The sequence below is a fragment of the Sander lucioperca genome, chromosome 4, assembly GCF_008315115.2.
Source record: "Sander lucioperca isolate FBNREF2018 chromosome 4, SLUC_FBN_1.2, whole genome shotgun sequence".
Classification (NCBI taxonomy): Eukaryota; Metazoa; Chordata; class Actinopteri; order Perciformes; family Percidae; genus Sander; species Sander lucioperca.
In genome coordinates this window covers 21,643,370-21,665,869 of record NC_050176.1, presented here as the reverse complement: position 1 = coordinate 21,665,869, position 22,500 = coordinate 21,643,370, and the positions used below count along the sequence as shown (strand labels likewise).

The 22,500-nt window shown below is 40.6% G+C and overlaps 1 protein-coding gene and 2 long non-coding RNA genes across 3 annotated transcripts in view; 1 reads left to right on the top strand and 2 right to left on the bottom strand.

Moving 5' to 3' along the window:
• Window positions 1–767: 767 nt before the first annotated feature.
• On the bottom strand, window positions 768–2,607 carry LOC118494863. Its single transcript, XR_004897069.1, has 2 exons — window positions 2,151–2,607; window positions 768–883 (listed from the first exon to the last, which is right to left on the bottom strand). It is a non-coding gene; the product is annotated as an uncharacterized LOC118494863 (long non-coding RNA).
• A 1,006-nt stretch (window positions 2,608–3,613) lies between these two features.
• On the bottom strand, window positions 3,614–19,818 carry LOC116049849 (V-set domain-containing T-cell activation inhibitor 1-like). Its single transcript, XM_036000475.1, has 6 exons — window positions 19,729–19,818; window positions 6,875–7,222; window positions 6,660–6,749; window positions 4,849–4,968; window positions 3,989–4,150; window positions 3,614–3,816 (listed from the first exon to the last, which is right to left on the bottom strand). Exons 1-5 carry the CDS (start codon window positions 19,793–19,795, stop codon window positions 4,005–4,007), a joined length of 771 nt encoding a protein of 256 aa, XP_035856368.1. The 5' UTR covers window positions 19,796–19,818; the 3' UTR covers window positions 3,614–3,816; window positions 3,989–4,004.
• The window catches only part of LOC116049854, a 16,844-nt gene continuing 6,310 nt past the window's right edge, over window positions 11,967–22,500 (top strand). The window contains exons 1-2 of the long non-coding RNA XR_004104919.1: window positions 11,967–11,978; window positions 13,968–13,971. This is a non-coding gene — a long non-coding RNA (uncharacterized LOC116049854). The remainder of the gene's footprint in view (window positions 11,979–13,967; window positions 13,972–22,500) is intronic.

Here is a 22,500-nt window from a genome sequence, read left to right as displayed (position 1 = left end):
TGTTCAGATTTGTCGCCTTGATTTTAGCTTTATGTCTATTTCTGTCTATCTTCCTAAGAAGTGTTTCCTGGAACTGTGTGAGCACCGTGTTATTATACATCCATAGTTAGGTACCATAGGCTGTAAATATTAATACATGACAACATGACACAAAGACAGCTCCATAAAGAAGAAGAATTTGACGGCCCTGTGCTGGTGGTGTGGAGTCATTGTCTGGTCTGCTCTTCCTCACGTTATTGAGGTTAAACCCATAGTCTGTATACAGTCTATGGGTTTAATATTAAAGCTATAGTCTGTATACAGTCTATGGGTTTAATATTAAACCCATAGTCTGTATACAGTCTATGGGTTTAATATTAAAGCTATAGTCTGTATACAGTCTATGGGTTTAATATTAAAGCTATAGTGCGTAGTTTCTGTCGCCCCCATGAGGAATTATAAGTAATGACAACAACACTGTCGGCTCGTCCACATGATACAAGACCTCTTTGAGAACAAGCAAACTAAAATATGTAAAAAGAATATCTACTCATTATATTAGATGAACATAAATGGCTGTAGCAGCCATATTACTGTTAAAGAAAAGCTGCAGCGCATATAATCACCATGACGACAAATAATCAAAAAGGTGCAAAGTCACAAAATATATTTTACTAGAAATGTGGTTTTGTATTTTCTAGGATCAAATTAGTTTTTTAATCAACATTTCAGAGCAAATTGTACTGACAGCTGGAGTTACTAACTACACAAAACTACGTTTAACTCCAACTCTGAGACTAGTTTACAGTACAGAGCAGTACATTAACATGTAACCTCAGACTGGATGGAGTACTAATGACCGTGATCACGTGATGTTATTGCTGAAATGTTTGATGCAGAACACCTTGGTGGGGTTTTAATTTAGCCTTTCACACTTTGACTTCAATAAAGGATTTATGAACTTTCTTCACCGCTGTAAATCATAAAGTAGACACAGAATCAGAGCAGAAAGAGAAAACTACAACACTGAGCATCACGTTCCCTTTTAAACATCTTTATTTGAAATGATAAAGATAAGGACAAACATCCAGAAAAGTGCTACACAGTCAGAAAATGTTGAAAAGATGTTTTTACATGGTGTGCTTCACAGTACAGTCAATAAAATAAAATAAATAAAAAATGAAACCTCCCGACAAAAAAACCCAGCTTAAATATTAAATAGAAATGTGCAATAAAAACATGTCAAATCTTTTTAAAATGTAAATAGACTCTAGATCAGGGGTGTCAAACTCATTTTCCCAGAGGGCCGCACTGGAAAAAAGAGGATCACTCCAAGGGCCAGACATGGAGTTTATTGACGTGCTTTTGTTACTGCATGTCACTTTTTGGTAGCTTTTTTTCCTCATTTTTGTTCCGACGTTTTTGTGCACTTTTTGTCACGTTTTTGTTGACATGAAGCCCCACAAAAGTCATCAAAAGAGTTCCTTCTGGGGGAATTTCTGAGTCTCAGAGTCAGCAAATCTGCCATATTCTGCTTTGAACGTCAGGTTATTGCAGTTTAAAAAACACTTTCCTGTGTTCTTGGTTTGGCGCACACCTAGGCGGGCCAAAATGTATGGTGAACCCAAATTTATATACGGGCCGGATCTAAATCTGCAAGGGGCCGGATTTGGCCCACGGGCCTTGAGTTTGACACGTGGTCTAGAAAGTGATTGTGTTTTTCCCTGTGAGCACATCAAGTCATTTAAAAAGAAGTAGACATTTAGGAAATACGCTTATTTGCTCTCTTTCTAAGAGTTAGATGAGATGATCATTACCATGGTTACAGTTCAGACTTGATTTTAAGATTCTCCCGTTTGTCTGTAAAGACCTTTAATGGCTAATTTCTTTGGTTATTCTGTACACATGACATCTATTTCATCTATCCACCCAGGGAGTAGAATCCCTCCTCAGTGACTCTTCCTCAGGTTTCTACCTTCTTTGGGGTGGCAGTAGCTCAGTCCGTAGGGACTTGGGTTGGAAACCGGAGGGTCGCCGGTTCAAGTCCCAGTACGGACCAAAGTACAGAGTGTGGATTGATAGCTGGAGAGATGCCAGTTCACCTCCTGGGCACTGTCAGGTGCTCTTGAGCAAGGCACCGTACCCCCCCAACCGCACAGGGTGCAGAACACCTTGGTGGGTTTTTAATTTAGCCTTTCACACTTTGACTTCAATAAAGGATTTATGAACTTTCTTCACCGCTGTAAATCATAAAGTAGACACAGAATCAGAGCAGAAAGAGAAAACTACAACACTGAGCATCACGTTCCCCTTTTAAACTTTATTTGAAATGATAAAGATAAGGACAAACATCCAGAAAAGTGCTACACAGTCAGAACATGTTGAAGGTTTTACATAGTTTGCTTCACAGAAGAGTCAATACAATAAAATAAATAAAAAATGAAACATCCCGACAAAACCCCAGCTTAAATATTAAATAGAAATGTGCAATAAAAACATGTCAAATATTTTTAAAATGTAAACAGACTCTAGAAAGTGATTGTGTTTTTCCCTGTGAGCACATCAAGTCATTTAAAAAGAAGTAGACATTTAGGAAATACGCTCATTTGCTCTTTCCAAGAGTTAGATGTAGGGCTGTCAAACAATTAATTGCTGAAGTTCTAGTTAATCGTGATTAATCACATGTTTTATTACATGATTAAAATTCTATTATTTTGCATTTCAAGCAATTCAAGCAATTCTTACCAGTGTATCTTGATTGGGAATCAAATGAATGCCAAGAAATTACTTTATGAACTTGACTTTAACATTTGTATTTGTTTATTATTTATTTACTGTAAACAGAAAAATGTGTGAATCTGTCATTATTGCACAATTCCTCCAAGTACCTAACTAAAAAACCAGAGTCAATCTAGTGTTTAGTAACTCCTAAATAATGTTGATTACTCACTGACGTCCAGTGATCACCGGTTAATGAGACAGCGTTTGCAGCACCTTGCAGCAGTTCCACTGTGGCTGCTTTCTCCGTATCATACAGGCTGTGTGTGGGGCTGCTGTCCCTCTCGACGGCAATGAGACGGGTCAGAACACGCCAACCGTAGTACGTCTTTAAGACCCGAGTCCTCTACGATGTTGACAGGTCTGCAGTTAGTTGCCACCCGTCTCGCAAGAGCTGTAGTAATTTTTTGGGATTTGGTTTTATCCACAGGTCAACAAGTAGCACTCTCCAAAATAGTGCTTTGCCTGAACCCGCTAGCATCAACCTGAGTCACGTTAATTATCTCGTAGGTGGTAGCTCAAGCTTGACGTGCTTCGGTGATATTTTAATTCGGCTTTACACAACGTGCATGTGGCTTTCGACTTGTCTACGAGCCGTCCGGGAGTTTTGGAAAATAAAAAGCTCCATTCAGAGTTATTGCTGCCTGCAGCAGCAGGATGTGTTACGAGGAAGTGGCAGCTTGATGATAAGTAACGGTGCTGCAAAGGGTCAAAATAGTTATGCACAACGCAAAGCCGAGTGAAGTGTAAAATAAATTAATAAATGGCGGCATGTGGTTAAAATCAATTAACGCGTTATGCCCGGCCCTTAATCGCATCACGATTAACACGTTGTTGCTGACAGCCCTAGTTAGATGAGATGATCATTACCATGGTTACAGTTCAGATTTGATTTTAAGATTCTCCCGTTTGTCTGTAAAGACCTTTAATGGCTAATTTCTTTGGTCATTCTGTACACATGACATCTATTTCATCTATCCACCCAGGGAGTAGAATCCCTCCTCGGAGTTTTTTTCTAATCTGAATCGAAGGCCAAAGGACAGAAGGTGTCACACTTTTCTGGATGATGAATAAAGTATGTATGTTTTTTAACCCTATCTATCTATCTATCTATCTATCTATCTATCTATCTATCTGCTGGACAGATTGTAAAATGTGTTACTCGTGATATTTTACTTTGTAATTAGATTGGCTTCACTGTTGTTGAGTAAAAAGCTTTTCTTAAGCTGATGAAGTTTGATGTGTTTTTATGGTTGAGGGGATGACTGCGTATGGTCTCGGACCACCAACTCTCTCAGACCGTGTTCTGCAGCGCTGGGTGGGTCTCCGTCCTCCTCTGTCGTCGGGGGCCTCAGGTATCTCATCGTAAAGTTGTTTGTCTTCTTACAGATCTCTGTGAGAACATGGAAACCATTTTGTGACACACTACATCTAAACAGTAGGGCTGCACGATATTGGAAGTAGACTAATTTTTACAAGACGACATAAATAGCTCTACTTAGAAATACTAAATTATCCTCGACTACTGGGCTGATTTTGTAGGGGAGTGCATCTACGTAGAAAATAAAAATGAAAAAGGAACTTTTCTAATGTGAACCATTCTTTGTTGAACTTTAACGCTTTACAAACACCAAAGCAAGTAAGTGCTGTGACTACTCTTCTGAAGAGATTTGGGAGGAAATTAGGTAGAAATACACTGACTGACTTGACACCATTGTATTCATATAATACTATCAATCCAGGCTACAGTGAATGATATTAATAATGCATGCATGTTGCTTCCTCCAAATTTCAGGTTGTGGTTGACTAGTGGGGCCTACTGTAGCTTTGGTTGTTGGATAAATTGATCAACATTGATTGTGATTGGTGGTTTGCTGTGCATGCAGAGCCTGCAGGTCACGCACTAGCAACAAACTGTTACTGTATTTTTGGGCAATTAGGTAAAAGTAAACCCAAATGTTCTGATATAGAAACTTTGAAAATAGAGAGTTAACAAACATTGTGATCAGGTCCAATATAGGACCTATATACCTCTTTCTGGGTGTTAAGGAGTAAATGTAATAAAATGCTGTAAAGCAGTTTGTAACTTACGGATGACTCCAAATTTCACCAGGAGAAGAACAACACCACCAGCAACAACAGCAGCAGCAGCAGCAGCAGCACAGACACTGGCCAGCACTATTTTCCAGACAGATTCCTCCTTTGCAGAGCCTGAAGAAATATCAGACAGAGTTGAGTTTAGAAGGACAGTTTCAAAAGGTGATCCAGGGTTTATCAACATACACATTCACTGTCCTAATCTCCCTGCTCCTAAATTAAAGTATCCTCTCAGAACCTATTCTCTGGCTGGAATAGTTCATCCCAACCCAAACCAGTGTGTCTCCGAGGTCCCCCTCTTCACACAGTTATTCATTCTGATCATTCATCACAGTGTACTGCTCGGGATTTAAAGGAACACGCCGACTTATTGGGACTTTGTCTTATTCACCGTATCCCCCAGAGTTACATAAATCCATACATACCCTTCTCATCATACTGGGAACTAGGGCTGAACGATTAATTGCATTTGCAATAATATCGCAATATGTTAAAACGCAATTTCCTAATTGCAAAGGCTGCGATTTGGTCACGTGACTCGCGAGAGCAAATCAGTCTGCACTCCGCAGAGAACGGTTTCCACGGTTTTATAGACAGTTAATCCCACTGCAAGAACACCAGCAACTAACGTAACGATAGCCTCTCTGAGCAAGTGCTACGCTGACGCTGTCATGCACGCGGCACGCAACTTCATGAGGGGGAGGGGCTGGAGGCAGCTCCTCTCTGTGCACTGTAAACAAATACTTTGTTGTATATATGTGTGTTTGTGTGTATATATATATATTTTTTTTTTAACTCATTTAACTGTCTAGTAAAGTTCAAAGACTAGTGTTTAAAAAGTGCAATCAATTAAATAATCTAAATACTACTAAGTGTGGTAAAGGCACATATTTGTTTTTATATTTCTGCAATCTGCACTTTAGTTTGTGTGATTTGTTTCTGACTTTCATATGAATGTTTGCACCAGGCTTGGTCAGTGCTCAGTATACTACTGTGACTGAAGTAGTTCAATAAAAGATGTCATTCATATAAATTCATGCATCACCTAATTTCATCATCACATCCAGGCTACTGGGAACTATATTCTCAGAAGGCGAAGCACTGCTACTTCTGCTACTTGGGCGGAGTGATTAGCGCAGCACCTGAAAAGCACCGTTGTTACTCTCTGCTCCTCACCACGGGGCTTCTCAGGTGCTGCAATCATATCACTCCGCCCAAGTAGCAGAAGTAGCAGTGCTTCACCTTCTGAGAATATAGTTCCCAGTATGTATACGGTTAGAAGATGGCTGTGTCTCATGTGACCTTGTTATTTGTACACGCTGTGACTATACAAATCACAACATGTAAACAGGAACATGTTGGCGTTATTTTGTCACTTATTGGGAGCGGTAGGCTAGATGGAGCCAGTTACCTCCAGGATCTGGGCTAAGCTAGGCTAGATGGAGCCGGTTACCTCCAGGATCTGGGCTAAGCTAGGCTAGATGGAGCCAGTTACCTCCAGGATCTGTGCTAAGCTAGGCTAGATGGAGCCGGTTACCTCCAGGATCTGTGCTAAGCTAGGCTAGATGGAGCCGGTTACCTCCAGGATCTGGGCTAAGCTAGGCTATCGGTGGGGGCGTCAGACAGAGTTACGACACACACGGAGATGAGAAGGGTATGTATGGACTTATCTAACTCTGGGGGATACGGGGAATAAGTCGGCGTGTTCCTTTAAATAAGAAAAAACACATTTACACACAGCTCCCACAGTCAGATTATCTTGTACTAAAAGAGGCGGTAGGATGAAGAGTAACAAAGACATTTACCCCCCCGATGGTCTGACTCGGTCACTTCTACTGGAGGTCCAGATGTGCTGGAATCAGTTCTCTTTGTCCTGTTTGCTTGGTCTTTGGAAACTGATTTAAAAAAGAAAAAACAAGACAAAATGTTCTCAAATCAGGAACAAACTTCATCAGGATATCCCCAATTCTGAGAATCCTTTTTAGTATCTGAATGAAACTAATAAACTCAGCATGCTTACCAATATTGACGTTAATAAAAGAAGGGGCTGTCAGGTCTGGGAAGAAGACTTTGTACTTTCCACTGTCGGAAAGATTTACTGAGGAGATCTTTAGCGTCACGTTTCCTCTGATCAGGTCTTCATGGTTGAGAGTTGTTCTGCCTCTGTATCGATCCATCTGGTCATCCAGGTGGTCCTTTCCATTTCGATAGGCGTAGACATCATCATAGTTATCATGGTCATCTCTCTCTCTCGCCACATCCAGCGTGTGGTCAGACAAGTTGACGGGGGGGTCCAGACCACACTGTATAATGACGTCTTCTCCTTCTGCTGCCTCTATCGTCTGAGGGCAGGTGAGATGATGCTCTCCTGGAGAAACAGACATAACATTCACACAGCTTTAACACCTCTGAAGGACCAGAGTTGATGGTTTAAAGTCAGTTCTCCAACAATTCCTAAAATGAAGAATGTGCTGCTCCACCTCAACAACAGGGCTGTGACGGTAACCGCATGTTTTGGTTTTTTTTTACTTTTTGCTCGCGGAAGTTACAGGAGAACAGATATCGTGTGATATAAAATATAACTAGAAAATGCATTTCCTGCAGAAAATGCGTGGGAATGCTGACTCGCTGAATTGCTAAAGCTAAACTGGATGAATAGCTTAAATCAGTAAGAAGAAGTTAAAGTAGTGATAGTTGAAAAAGTTTAAATTGTTTTAATAAGTATGAATTTCCTTAAAAAGTTAAAAGCTGACGCCAAACTGAATTGTTGGCTTTAAAAGTTCAACGATGCCATCGATGTTAAACATTGTGAGTTCTGAATTTATCTATTAAGTATGGAAGACTTACAAATGCTATGAGAAACATCTATTAAAAAGCAGAAATCAAAAAAATGTTTGAAAAATCTCAAATGGTTTGCACTGCACTGCTGAAAAACTTGGAATTTGAAATGTAAAAGTGTCAGTTGGAAGCTGAACTGCATTACCTTAATAAGCTAACAGTCGAAAAACATTTCTATAAAAGCTGGAAGCTGAACTGTAATACCGTCAAAAGTGGAAGTTCCAATGAATTGACTAAAAAGGCTAAAAGTATAAATACTTTGTATTATTATCAGCCATATCCATTGCGTAGAACAAACAAGCATGACCCTAAAGAGCTGAGAGGTGAATATATTTCCTGAAAAGAAGCGGGATATATACATGGATGAAATCACAAATGACCCTGGAGGGAGGGAGGGAGGGAGCAACCCAGTCTCACGGCAGTTTGTGTAAATGTCACGTTATTTTTAATCTATCGATACGTGTTCACGGGCACGTTTTTCTCGTTTTTTTACGTGTAAATGTCACGTTATTTTCTCGGGGAAAGGATGCCGGGAGATGGCCGGGAGGAAGCCGAAAAGGACGCTCCATAAGCCGGGAGGCGCCCGGGAGGCGCCCGCGAGGCGGCCCGCTGGGGACACGCCAGACGCTCCATAAGCCGGGAGGCAGCCGTGAGGTGGCCCGCTGGGGACGCACCACAATAACGGGATGGCGGAGGTTGGGTTTAGGAAAAACCCTACGGGAAACAAAGCGCCGGACGCGATCCCCGCTCGGCCGGGTGAAAGTCCTGCGTTGTTTGACCCATCCGCCACGTAAAAAATGAGAAAAACGTCCCTGTGAACACGTATCAATAGATTAAAATAATGTGACATTTACACAAACTGCCGTGAGACCAGGCTGGAGGGAGAGACAGAAAGAGAGAGGGAGGGAGGGATGGAGACAGAGATAGAGGGAGAGAGGCAAAGACAAAGACAGAGGAGGGAGGGATGGAGACAGAGACAGAGGGAGAGAGGCAAAGACAAAGACAGAGGAGGGAGGGAGGGAGACAGAGAGAGACAGAGAAGGAGAGGGGGAGGGAGACAAAGACAAAGACAGAGGAGGGAGGGAGGGAGACAGAGAAGGAGGGAGACAGACAGACAGAATGACAGACAGACAGTAGTGGAACGCAAAGGATATAGACCAATGTTCATATTAATGCCTGTAGTATTCAAGTTGACTGTCTGTGAAAGTGTTGTCATGGCTACTAATGACCCGTGACTAAACGCCCTTTGATCTCTGTGATGAGATCTCTTTGATCAGCTAACGACCACAGCACCTGCTGTTAATATGGCACACTGCAGCTACACTGAGCTCGAGCTCCCAAATAAAGGCTCAGTCTGCTAAAACGATAAGTGCCATCAGTCAGATGACCTCATCTTGAGCACCACAAGGCCTTTCTGAACCTAATTATATAAAATTCATATGGATAAACTTAAAAATGTGGGCATATCAGTGCCTATCAGTGCAAATACTGCATTTCGCTCTGAAATGTGAAGGATCTTTAACAGGGGAGCGAATGGAAGAAGATTTGGCACTGTTTTCATTTGGAAGCTCACCTGAGCACATTGGCGGAAACTAGACAAAAATACCTGCGTTTTGATGTATAAATTGTGTATGACAAGTACAAATTGTGGGTGTGAGAGCAGTTTATAGAGCAAGGACAAAGAATTTTTTCGAAGCTCCACACTCTAATCTGTGACGTCACTCACTCTAATGGCGTTTTTCCATTAACATGGTACCTGCTCGACTCGCCTCGACACACTGTGCGTCCGTTTTCCATTGCAGATTTTAGTCCCGCCTCAGCGTGGCTGGTCGTCTTGCCGTATCGATGCACACACCAGCGCACAAGTATAAACATCAGGCCACTTGAGTTAGTTTTACAGTTCTGTGGAGGCTCCACGCAGAGCTTTCGCCGTAGCCTGTGTAAAAGTGGCCTGATGTTTATACTTGTGCGCTGGTGTGTGCGTGGAGCCGGCCATGTGTGTGTGTAGTTAGGATACGGCGAAAGCTCTGCCGGAGCCTCCGCAGTAGGGCTGAACGATTTTTGAAAATAATCTAATTGCGATTTTTATCCCAAATATTGCGATTCGATTATTTTTTTTAAGCTCTTTGTCTTCTGTATTATTCAACAAAGACAAACAATAAATCATTTTATAGTATGAACAACACACAATTACACACTAGACAGTTAAGTAAAATATATATATATATATATATATATATATATATATACACACATACATACACACACATGCATACACAGTATTTTTTTACAGTGCAGAGAGAGGCGCTGCCTCCAGCCCCTCCCCCTCGTGAAGTTGCGTGCCGTGTGCATGACACCGTGTGCATGACACCGAACGTTGCACTTGTTCAGAGAGGCTATCGTTACGTTAGCATGTTGCTGGTGTTCTTGCCGTGGGATTAATTACTAATAAAACTGTTGAAACACCGCGGCCACGCTGCTGTGAAAGCTCCCCGAACGTCATTTATCAGAGTCTGGTTGTTACCCCTCTCAGTGGCAGCTCCTCCACTCCATATCTTTAGAACGGAGCTAACCGCTAATCAGAGCTAACCGCTAATCAGAGCTAATAGTTGCTAACCGAGCCTTCAGTTCTGCGTGCCTGTATCCATTAACTGCATGTATGGACCCTTCATTTTATTAAAATGGCTGTAAAAGTTTTAAACTACAACTCAGAGTTGTTTGAATGACAGAAATCAGCTCAAGGTACGGCGTAGCGTTAGCGTGCTAGTTGATGCTTTCTCTGCGGAGTGCAGACTGATTAGCTCTTGCGAGTCACGTGACCAAATCGCAGCCTTTGCGATTAGGAAATCGCGTTTTAACATATCGCGATATTATCGCAAATGCAATTAATCGTTCAGCCCTACTCCGCAGAACTGTAAAAAAGCGGCGCCGCAGTAAACTACTGTGAGCTAACGACACACACAGAACGTGGAAGGTGTGTTGTTGTTGCCAGAAGACACATTTTGTTTCAGATTAAGCTGGAGGCAGCAAAAAAAACACAGCTGGCTAAACTGTTTAAAAATAGCGGGTTTGTTCAGGACACCCCCGTCTGTCGCTTTCACGTCACCTTTTCGGCTCGCCTCAGCTCGCTGGGAACCTCGACTGAGGAGGTACTAAAAAAAGTACCTGTTAGCAGGTACCTGGTACTTTTTTTCGTAATGGAAAACCAAAAAAGTCGAGTAGAGTCGAGGCGAGTCGAGCTGGTACCATGTAATGGAAAAACGCCATAAGAAGCTACATACACACTCTGTTTAATCGATAAAATTTCCTGAAATGTACACTGAACTTAAATAGCTTTTTTACAAAAACTGTAAAAGATATCAAAACACTGAGCACACCCCGAATACCTGAATATTAAAATATTTTAAAAAGTATAAATAGTAGAAAAAAAGTTGAAGAAGTCCCATCATTAGCTGAAAGAGCTGAACATTTTAAAAGTTGAATGGTTTTAATAGCTGAAGGTATGCAGAAGTTACAGAGAGCCAACAGAAAAACGTATGGAATAAATAAGAATAAGTTTATAAATAACCAAATAACATTAGTGCTGTTGAACAGCATTCCCACTAATGAAAGCAATAATCATTGTGTAGTTGTGTAAAATAGGTTTTAAGAAGTGATCTAAAAGATGTGATTTTGAGAGTCTGCAGTTATCATCATTCACCAATTTGTATAAAAGAGTAAAGTCATAAACTGACACACAACAGGGAGGAAACAACAACAAACAGCTGTCCTACAGTAACAACATAATGCTATTTCTTACTGACACTCAGATGTTGATTCAACTCTGATATTTCTTGAGTTATACTTATTTTGTACATGAGCACTTATTCTTATTCTTCTTCTTATTATTATTATTGGTTATTGTCCACCTTCGGTACAGAACAGTGAGGCAAAATAACGCAAAGATCAAACATTACAACACTAAAGCGAGAAAGCATCATGACTAAATCACAACAAGATTAAAAGTAAGTATTGATAAATGTTTCTGGCAAATGACAACATAAGCTCAACAAGTTGTACATGTAAAGTTGAAATACTAGGCCTAACCCCGCATACTAATAAGTAGCCTGCTAATGTAACTACGTCGAAGCAACAGCCCCCAAACAGTAACAATGTTACTACACAAGACTTAGTTTCCGGTTGTTAACCGAAGTCAGAAGTAAACTTACCCGCAGCAAACGGTAAGATATACAGCAGAGCTACCAGCCGTGTCCCGGTCATTATTAAAAGGAACATTAAAACTTGTTGTCTGCTGCGTCGTTGTAAAGTTTCCGGGAAAATGACTGCGAGACTCCAAACCAGATTTGGCGGGTAATGTCACCGGCCAACTAGAATAAAGACGCCCCTCACGTCACGTCACGTCACCTCGTTTCTTGTGACGTCACGGCTTAATAGCTCAGCACCGTTCTCTTAATACATCCATGCTCAGCACATCCTGTAGCCAAAATGTCAGATAGTTGTGGTTCAACTGGTGCATAAACCGAAGAGGGACAAGCCCGGGCTGTGTTTCTATACAGTCCCTCTCAGAAGGAAAACCCACAGGAGGATATGGTTTATTATTTTGCAACTACACGTGCCATACTGGCGGACTGACGTTCACGTTTCACCGACAATGAACGACCCATGCAACCAGCGACTGCAGCCAAGCTATCGTTACATAGGAGTCTCTCAGTCCTCCCCCTAAAATATGTGACAGGAGCAACTACAACGCAGCGACATGATAGTCAGCTTCAATACAGCCTTTTTTTCTTCCTTAACAATAAACAGTTAAACACATCCCATCCTTGTGCATTAAAAAAGGCAAAAAAAAGACCTCCCGTTTGACTTTAGTTTCACCCTTTGAAAAGGTCTAAATAAATTAATGTGAAGACCCAAGTAATGACCGATTAATTATTTACGGATTTAAAAAAGCCTGCAAATGTTGATTTCAGATAAAGGTTAGATCAGCTCCACACTGAGCAAAGTCTCTAACGTTATATACTATATATACTATATTATTATTTTATTATATATTCTGTTGATCAGTAATCCAGTTAATAAAGATTAAGCATTAACAAAGACTCCAGTAGAAGTGTGAAGGTGCATTTGATGTCCCCACATTTACAACAATGCACCTCTCACTATGAAAGCCAGTCAGTAAATACATTTTAATGGTAAATAACAACACCACAACAGGCTTTGTATAATTATTATAAATATTAGACTGAGGAAAATGTCATGAACAGACAGAGTATTTAAAGTATTTGGTGATTTTTAGCTCCACTATTGGTGCTGTGCTTCCACATATACACACCTTTATATGATATAAAAACCTGCGTTAATGCCCTTTTCTAACATCCTTCATTATAAAACTGCAGTCCATTATTCTTTTGGAGGCAAAAGTTAAATTCCAGCCAAATACTAGACACAACAACCCCTAAATAACAATAAACAAACACGTCTGTGAACTGAGATTAAACAACAAAATATTTCAAACTCAGTGTCGAACTCAGCATATAAAAACATCTGAATAAATACCTTGTTCTGGAAAGTGTAAAGAAAGTCCAGACTCCTTCTCCCCATAGACTGTATATAAGAAGCTTCTCCCTCCCTTCCTGTTGCTGCCGCACATGGCCTCTAAGCCCCGCCCCTTTTACTGACTTTCGCGCCATTCAGAGATTCAGAGAACTCTATTGGCTGATGGCAGCGAGCCAGCGCGCCAACTGATATGCTTGTTTGCGAGGTCGATTTTTCTTTTTTTCAACTTTATTTAAATGGAATAGTGGCCAAACAGATTGACAAAGTCTTCAAAAAAACAGTTTTACTTCTTTTCAGCCTTTAAAGTCACAATATATAATAATAATAATATAATAATCTCAATATTTATTCCAGCACTATGTCTCTTTCTCTACTTACCTGTACTCATTTCTGTCCTCGTGCTGCTGCAACACCTGAATTTCCCGTCTGATGATCAATAAAGGATTATTTTACCTTAATTAATAGAAATCATAACATGTTCTTGTTCATTGTGTGTTTTCTTATATACATGTACAGTAGAATATAGCCTTTATGTCTCTTTATAACCTTGATTAGGCTTACTTGTATGTAGGCTACTTCAAAAGTTATAGGCAATATTCAGTTTTACTATCTTTGTTCAGATTTGTCGCCTTGATTTTAGCTTTATGTCTATTTCTGTCTATCTTCCTAAAAAGTGTTTCCTGGAACTGTGTGAGCACCGTGTTATTATACATCCATAGTTAGGTACCATAGGCTGTAAATATTAATACATGACAACATGACACAAAGCCAGCTCCATAAAGAAGAAGAATTTGGCGGCCCTGTGCTGGTGGTGTGGAGTCATTGTCTGGTCTGCTCTTCCTCATGTTATGGAGGTTTAACATTAAAGCTGTAGTGTAGTTGTCGTTCAATCTTCTGAAAATAGTCACACAGAGATACAGAGAGTTGTGTGGAGCTGATAGTCTTAATTAACTTTGTAGCAACTCATTTGGCAATGGCTTGAATGTAACGTTTATTAATATCAAAACGTTATGCACTAAAGCTTTAATGACGGCTGGGTACTAAATTATGTGTTGAATCCTTTTTTGAGAACAAGCAAACTAAATGATGTAAAAAGAATATCTGCTCATTATACACTGTGTGCACAATTATTAGGCAAGTGAGTATTTTGTCATTATCGTCATTTTCATGCATATTTTCCAATTCCAAGCTATATAAACTTGAATGCTAATTTGATTTAAGCATTATCAGGTGATGTGTATTTGTGTAATGAGGGAGGATGTGGCCTAAGTGATCAACACCCTATATCAAGGTGTGCATAATGATTAGGCAGCTTCTTTACCTCAGACAAAATGGGTAAAAAAAAGTGATTTAACAGACTCTGAAAAGTCCAAAATTTTAAAATGCCTTTCAGAGGGATGCAGAACTCTTGAAGTAGCAAAGATATTGAGGCGTGATCACCGAAAAATCAAACGTTTTGTTGCAAATAGTGAACAGGGTCACAAGAAACGTGAGGAGAAAAAAAAGACGCAGATTAACTGCTAGAGACGTGAGAAGAACTAAACATGAAGCTACCAGGAACCCATTAACCTCCAGTGCCGCCATTTTCCAGAAATGCAACCTACCTGGAGTGCCCAGAAGTACAAGGTGTTCAGTGCTCAGAGACATGGCCCAGGTAAGAAAGGCTGAAACACGACCACCACTTAACAAGACTCATAAGTTGAAACGTCAAGACTGGGCCAAGAAATATCTGAAGACAGATTTTTCAAAGGTTTTATGGACTGATGAGATGAGAGTGACTCTTGACGGACCAGATGGATGGGCCCGTGGCTGGATCAGTAATGGGCACAGAGCTCCACTTTGAGTCAGACGCCAGCAAGGTGGAGGTGGGGTACTGGTATGGGCTGCTATTATTAAGGATGAGCTAGTTGGACCTTTTCAGGTTGAAGATGGACTTAAAATCAACTCCCAAAACCACTGCCAGTTTTCAGAAGATACTTTCTTCAAGCAGTGGTACAGGAAAAAGTCTATACCCTTCAAGAAGACCATGATTTTTATGCAGGACAATGCTCCATCACATGCATCCAAGTACTCCACTGCGTGGCTAGCCAGCGCAGACCTTAAAGATGACAGAATAATGACATGGCCCCCTTCCTCACCTGACCTAAACCCCATTGAGAACTTGTGGGCCCTTCTTAAACGTGAGATTTACAGTGAGGGAAGACAATGCACCTCTTTGAACAGCATGTGGGAGGCTGTGGTTGCTGCTGCACAAAAAGTTGATCAACAGATCAAGAAACTGACCGACTCTATGGATGCAAGGCTCATGACAGTTATTGAAAAGAAGGGTGGCTATAATGGTCACTGAATATTTCTTGAAATATCATAAGTGTTTATTTGACCATTTTGAGTTTTATTCTTACTCTAAGAAATTAAAATAAACAAGTGAGATGGGACAATTTTAGTTTTTCATTTAGTTGCATAATAATTCTGTACACTAATAGTTGCCTAATAATTCTGCACACATAGATATTCTGAGAAAGCCAAAAGTAACTTTTCCTTTGTTAAATATTCAGATTTGAGGTTTATTAACATTTCTGATTGACAGAGCAATGTATTTGTTACAATACAATAAACCCTCAGGAATACAACTTGCCTAATAATTCTGCACAGTGTATTAGATGAACATAAATGGCTGTAGCAGCCATATTACTGTTAAATAAAAGCTGCAGTGCATATAATCACCATGACGACAAATAATCAAAGTCACAAAATATATTTTACTCAAAATGTGGTTTTGTATTTTCTAGGATCAAATTAGTTTTTTAATCAACATTTCAGAGCAAACTGTACTGACAGCTGGAGTTACTAACTACACAAAACTAGGTTTAACTCCAACTCTGAGACTAGTTTACAGTACAGAGCAGTACATTAACATGTAACCTCAGACTGGATGGAGTACTAATGACCGTGATCACGTGATGTTATTGCTGAAATGTTTGATGCAGAACACCTTGGTGGGGTTTTAATTTCAAAATACTTTTGCTGGTTTATAAATCACTAAACAGTTTAGGGCCAAATACATTTCTGATCTGCTAGTACACTATGACCCACCCAGATCTCTCAGGTGGTCTGGGACAGGTCTACTACACTATGACCCACCCAGACCTCTCAGGTGGTCTGGGACAGGTCTGCTTGTTGTCCCCAGAGTCAGAACTAAACAGGGGGAAGCAGCATTTAGTTTTTATGCTCCACATATCTGGAACAAACTCCCAGAAAACTGCAGGTCTGCCGCAACTCTCAGTTCTTTTAAATCAAGGCTGAAGACCTCTTTTTGATGTTGCCTTTCTTTAAATAACTTAATTTCTTATACTGAAGTTGCATTGTTGACACTGTATGACAATCTATATAAGCAATCATATAAAGAGAAATTCCTATTTTATCTGCTTTTATATATTTAACTGTTTTAACTGCTCTTTAATGTTTAATTTCTTACACTGCACTGTAACTTTTATTCTCGTATTTTATGTTTTAAATTTTTTAATCCGTTTTCATGTAAAGCACTTTGAATTGCCCTGTTGCTGAAATGTGCTATACAAATAAAGCTGCCTTGCCTTAATTTAGCCTTTCACACTTTGACTTCAATAAAGGATTTATGAACTTTCTTCCCCACTGTAAATCATAAAGTAGACACAGAATCAGAGCAGAAAGAGAAAACTACAACACTGAGCATCACGTTCCCTTTTTAAACTTCTTTATTTGAAATGATTTGAAATGATAAAGATAAGGACAAACATCCAGAAAAGTGCTACACAGTCAGAAAATGTTGAAAAGATGTTTTACATGGTGTGCTTCACAGTACAGTCAATACAGTAAACATGAGTTCAACAGTAATCAGAGAACATAAATATTGGGAACCAAAGAAAAATGCAACATCACGACAAAAAAAACCATCTTAAATATTAAATAGAAATTAGAGGTGGTACGGTTCACAAAACCCACGGTTCGGTTCTTGTTATTTTTTCTTTTAATCTTTAACACTCCAGAAATATACTTCAGTATATGATATATAGCTAAAATTAGCATATTGAATTCATGTTGCACAATACATGCACACAGCGGCAGTTCTATTTATTGTTTGATTTCCGCTGTCGTCATAGGTAACATGAAATCCAAAATGTTCCCACACACCAGACTATATACGACGCTGGAGCATCCTCCAGCTCCGGGCAGCCTTCCTCATCTCTCCCACCTGACATCTCTACAGTCTTCCTCATCTCTCCCACCTGACAGCTCTACAGCCTTCCTCATCTCTCCACCTGACATCTCTACAGTCTTCATCTCTCCACTTGACATCTCTACAACCTTCCTCATCTCTCTACAGCCTTCCTCATCTCTCCACCTGACATCTCTACAGCCTTCCTCATCTCTCCACCTGACATCTCTACAGTCTTCCTCATCTCTCCCACCTGACATCTCTACAGTCTTCCTCATCTCTCCACCTGACATCTCTACAGTCTTCCTCATCTCTCCCACCTGACATCTCTACAATCTTCCTCATCTCTCCACCTGACATCTCTAGTCTTCCTCATCTCTCCCACCTGACATCTCTACAGTCTTCCTCATCTCTCCACCTGACATCGCTACAGTCTTCCTCATCTCTCCCACCTGACATCTCTACAGTCTTCCTCATCTTTCCACCTGACATCTCTACAACCTTCCTCATCTCTCCCACCTGACATCTCTACAGTCTTCCTCATCTCTCCACCTGACATCTCTACAGTCTTCCTCATCTCTCCCACCTGACATCTCTACAGTCTTCCTCATCTTTCCACCTGACATCCCTACACCTGACATCTCTACAGCCTTCCTCATCTCTCCACCTGACATCTCTACAGCCTTCCTCATCTCTCCACCTGACATCTCTACAGTCTTCCTCATCTCTCCACCTGACATCCCTACACCTGACATCTCTACAGCCTTCCTCATCTCTCCACCTGACATCTCTACAGCCTTCCTCATCTCTCCACCTGACATCTCTACAGTCTTCCTCATCTCTCCACCTGACATCTCTACAGTCTTCCTCATCTCTCCCACCTGACATCTCTACAGTCTTCCTCATCTCTCCCACCTGACATCTCTACAGTCTTCCTCATCTCTCCCACCTGACATCTCTACAGTCTTCCTCATCTCTCCCACCTGACATCTCTAGTCTTCCTCATCTCTCCCACCTGACATCTCTACAATCTTCCTCATCTCTCCACCTGACATCTCTACAGTCTTCCTCATCTCTCCCACCTGACATCTCTACAGTCTTCCTCATCTCTCCACCTGACATCTCTACAGTCTTCCTCATCTCTCCCATCTGACATCTCTACAGTCTTCCTCATCTCTCCCACCTGACATCTCTACAGCCTTCCTCATCTCTCCACCTGACATCTCTACAGTCTTCCTCATCTCTCCACCTGACATCTCTACAGCCTTCCTCATCTCTCCACCTGACATCTCTACAGCCTTCCTCATCTCTCCCACCTGACATCTCTACAGTCTTCCTCATCTCTCCACCTGACATCGCTACAGTCTTCCTCATCTCTCCCACCTGACATCTCTACAGTCTTCCTCATCTTTCCACCTGACATCTCTACAACCTTCCTCATCTCTCCCACCTGACATCTCTACAGTCTTCCTCATCTCTCCACCTGACATCTCTACAGTCTTCCTCATCTCTCCCACCTGACATCTCTACAGTCTTCCTCATCTTTCCACCTGACATCCCTACACCTGACATCTCTACAGCCTTCCTCATCTCTCCACCTGACATCTCTACAGCCTTCCTCATCTCTCCACCTGACATCTCTACAGTCTTCCTCATCTCTCCCACCTGACATCTCTACAGTCAGAGAACAGATATCGTGATATGAAATGAAAGCAATAATCATTGTGTAGCTGTGTAAAATAGGTGTTAAGAAGTGATCTAAAAGATGTGATTTTGAGAGTCTGCAGTTATCATCATTCACCAATCTGTATAAAAGAGTAAAGTCATAAACTGACACACAACAGGGAGGAAACAACAACAAACAGCTGTCCTACAGTAACAACATAAATTCAACTCTGATATTTCTTGTGTTATACTTATTTTGTATATGAGCACTTATTCTTATTATTATTATTATTGGTTATTATTGGTTATTGTCCACCTTCGGTACAGAACAGTGAGGCAAAATAACGCAAAGATCAAACACTACACTAGCTAAAGCGAGAAAGCATCATGACTAAATCACAACAACAAGATTAAAAGTAAGTATTGATAAATGTTTCTGGCAAATGACAACATAAGCTCAACAAGTTGTACATTTAAATTTTAAATACTAGGCCTAACCCCGCATACTAATAAGTAGCCTGCTAATGTAACTACGTCGAAGCAACAGCCCCCAAACAGTAACAATGTTACTACACAAGACTTAGTTTACGGTTGTTAACCGAAGTCAGAAGTAAACTTACCCGCAGCAAACGGTAAGATAATCAGCAGAGCTACCAGCCGTGTCCCGGTCATTATTAAAAGGAACATTAAAACTTGTTGCCGTCGTTGTAAAGTTTCCGTTTTACCCAAAACATTCCAAACGGTCGCAGGTAAAAGTCACCGGCCAATCATTATCCGGTCAATCATCATAAAGACCTCCCCAAGTGCGCGTTACGTTACCTCGTTTTCATGTGACGTCACGCTTCCCTCTGTCTATGTTGCCTCCACTGTCCATGAATGAGTTAGCAGTGCTCGACGTTGGCCGGTACTCACCGGTACACAGGACTGGCACTTCTACATTTTACTCTTAAGCGTACCTGCACTTTTTCTTGCGTACCGCTACTTCTCGCATGTAGCCGGTACTCTACCACTGACAGAGAAAGTGTCAGAGAGATTGACCCTAACGTTACATAAACTACACTACCCAGAGGGCACTACGTGATTTACCCAAGGGGGTAAGCTTCGCTTCAGAGCTCGAATCTCCTATGGCGCCATTTTGATGCTACAAAGCGATCACCCGACGTTAGCATCCCATTGACTGCCATTCATTTTGACGTCACTTTGACAGAGAATAACTTTACATCTGAAGCGTTTAAAGACTTTATTTGTCCATTGTTTATTTCTAAATAAACACAACAATGTATAAAAGGCTCCATTACCTTGTACCTCATGTTATGGCTCCGTAGCAGACGTTTTTGTAAAAATAGGCTAACGATTGGGTCATAACCACAAGACTTACTGTCGCACAGTAGAGGAATTACCATATAGTACAGGAGAAGCTCGCAGGCAGTTTCGACTCACATTAGCTGTTTAAGTTTAATTACTTATGTTAACTAGCATTTTAGTTAGCAATAATTAGCCTGTGTCTATGTTATCTCCTTACATATACCTACGCTCTCCGTCTCTGCTAGATTGGGAATGATTGAGATTTCTCTTGGCACAGCTACCAGAAGACTTACAACTTTCAGACACGTTGCTCACGTCACATTTACGTTGTTTCTCTCAGTTGGAGGCTGCGCAGTAACGCTCAGCGCTCACCGGAAAAGTGCTTCTAAAGGCCTTCACTGGTCTCCGTCCAGAGCAACGGGATCTGTTGGTCCATTCTTATATACAGTCTATGTGATTTACCTCGGATCTTGACAAATCACGTAAAGGCAAGCAGTCGGCCCACCCTATCAGAAGTTCGCTTAGCCACGGACGCTAGTTCGGAAAAGCTGTCTGATGATTGACTATATCTCTTTAAGCAGATACATTGTTGGTATTGGAGCATTTTGTCACTACTGCACATCATTCTACAGTTTCACAAGCAAATATGAATATTTCCTGCATTAAGTAAACATAACGTTGAGCCCCTTATAAGCTGCATCAATTAATCAATCTGTATAAATGCATCTAATTGAATAAATAACAAACACACTTTAACTAACTTTTCTCTTCAATAACATTTACCTATACAGTTCAGCCAAACCCTGAGCTTTAAAAATTAATTGTTCTTGTAAAGTAGATTTTTACCTGGTCTGAGACTTTGAGAGCAGTCCCCATGTTGAACGTGTTGTAGGGTTTTTTTCTTAACGGATGTCCGGCCACTTCAACACATTTCCCGCCGTTTTCGGGCATCCGGCGGATCCTATTGGCTGAGGGGTTCGCGGGAGTTTCAATCGTTTCAATAATCTACTTTTTTGGCGGAATAATCAACGTCACAGTCTCTCCCAATGACTTGTAGGCGTTCTCATAATACATCCATGCTTGTAGTCTATATATGACTGGACAGTCTATGTCTCTCCACATTCTTCTTTCATATTAAAGCCACTAGTAGTAGTTATAAACAGTTCTTCACTGCCAAAGCAACACAAATATAATTCACTTATTTTGGAATTAAAAACACCATGGAATTTATAAATGAGCACAAACAAGTTATATAATTACTTTTAACCTTAATCTTAGCTTTGACAGTTGGTGCATTTACAATAATGCAGTGGGGGAATGTAACTAACTCTTAGGAATTACAGATTACATTTATAAGGACGTATCTGTACTTCGGTAAGTGACCAAAATATTTAAACTCAAGTATTGTACATGAGAATTGTTTTTGTATGTTTAGCAAGTTTGTATTTCGAGGCAATTCTTAACATCGCAGAGCAAATTTATCCAATTTTTCACAAACGCTGTAAACTAAAACTATAAATCTTTGTTTAAGTTTCAACTTCATCTGTGACACTAACTCTCTACTTTTATGTTAACGCACCGATCTGAAAATAAATTATTTAGAGTGAGTACCAGACAAGTTACAAGTTCACAAGTAGAGCTGCAAAGATTAATCCATTAGTTGTCAACTATTAAATTAATAAGGAACTATTTTGATAATTGCTTAATCGGTTTGTCATTTTTTTTTTAATGGAAAAAAGCAAAATTTCTCTGAATCCAGCTCCTTAAATGTGAATATTTTCTAGTTTCTTCTCTCCTCTGTGACAGTAAACTGAATATCTTTGAGTTGTGGACAAAACAAGACATTTGAGGACGTCATTTTGGCCTTTTTGGGAAACACTGATCCACCATACAACTAATCTGGAAATAGGTATACTTGCAGTTTAGTGTCCCAAATTCCCCGTAACGTAAGCCCATTTGTACAGGTCCTATCCCCTGACCAATGAGCTATCCTAACCTTAACCACTCGAGGTCAAAAACCTTACCCCAACCAATCGAGCTGCTTCGTAGGGCGGGTCTTGGCGTGGCCATAGTGGGATTTGGGACAC

Bases quoted from the DNA above. Each gene is read 5' to 3' on its own strand.
- LOC116049849 (XM_036000475.1), bottom strand. From the start codon at position 19,795: ATGTTCCTTTTAATAATGACCGGGACACGGCTGGTAGCTCTGCTGATT. The intron at 6,750-6,874 runs GTAAGCATGCTG...TTTTTAAATCAG, and splicing joins TTTTATTAACGTCAATATTG to TTTCCAAAGACCAAGCAAAC. The intron at 4,151-4,848 runs GTAAGTTACAAA...ATGTTCTCACAG, and splicing joins GGTGAAATTTGGAGTCATCC to AGATCTGTAAGAAGACAAAC.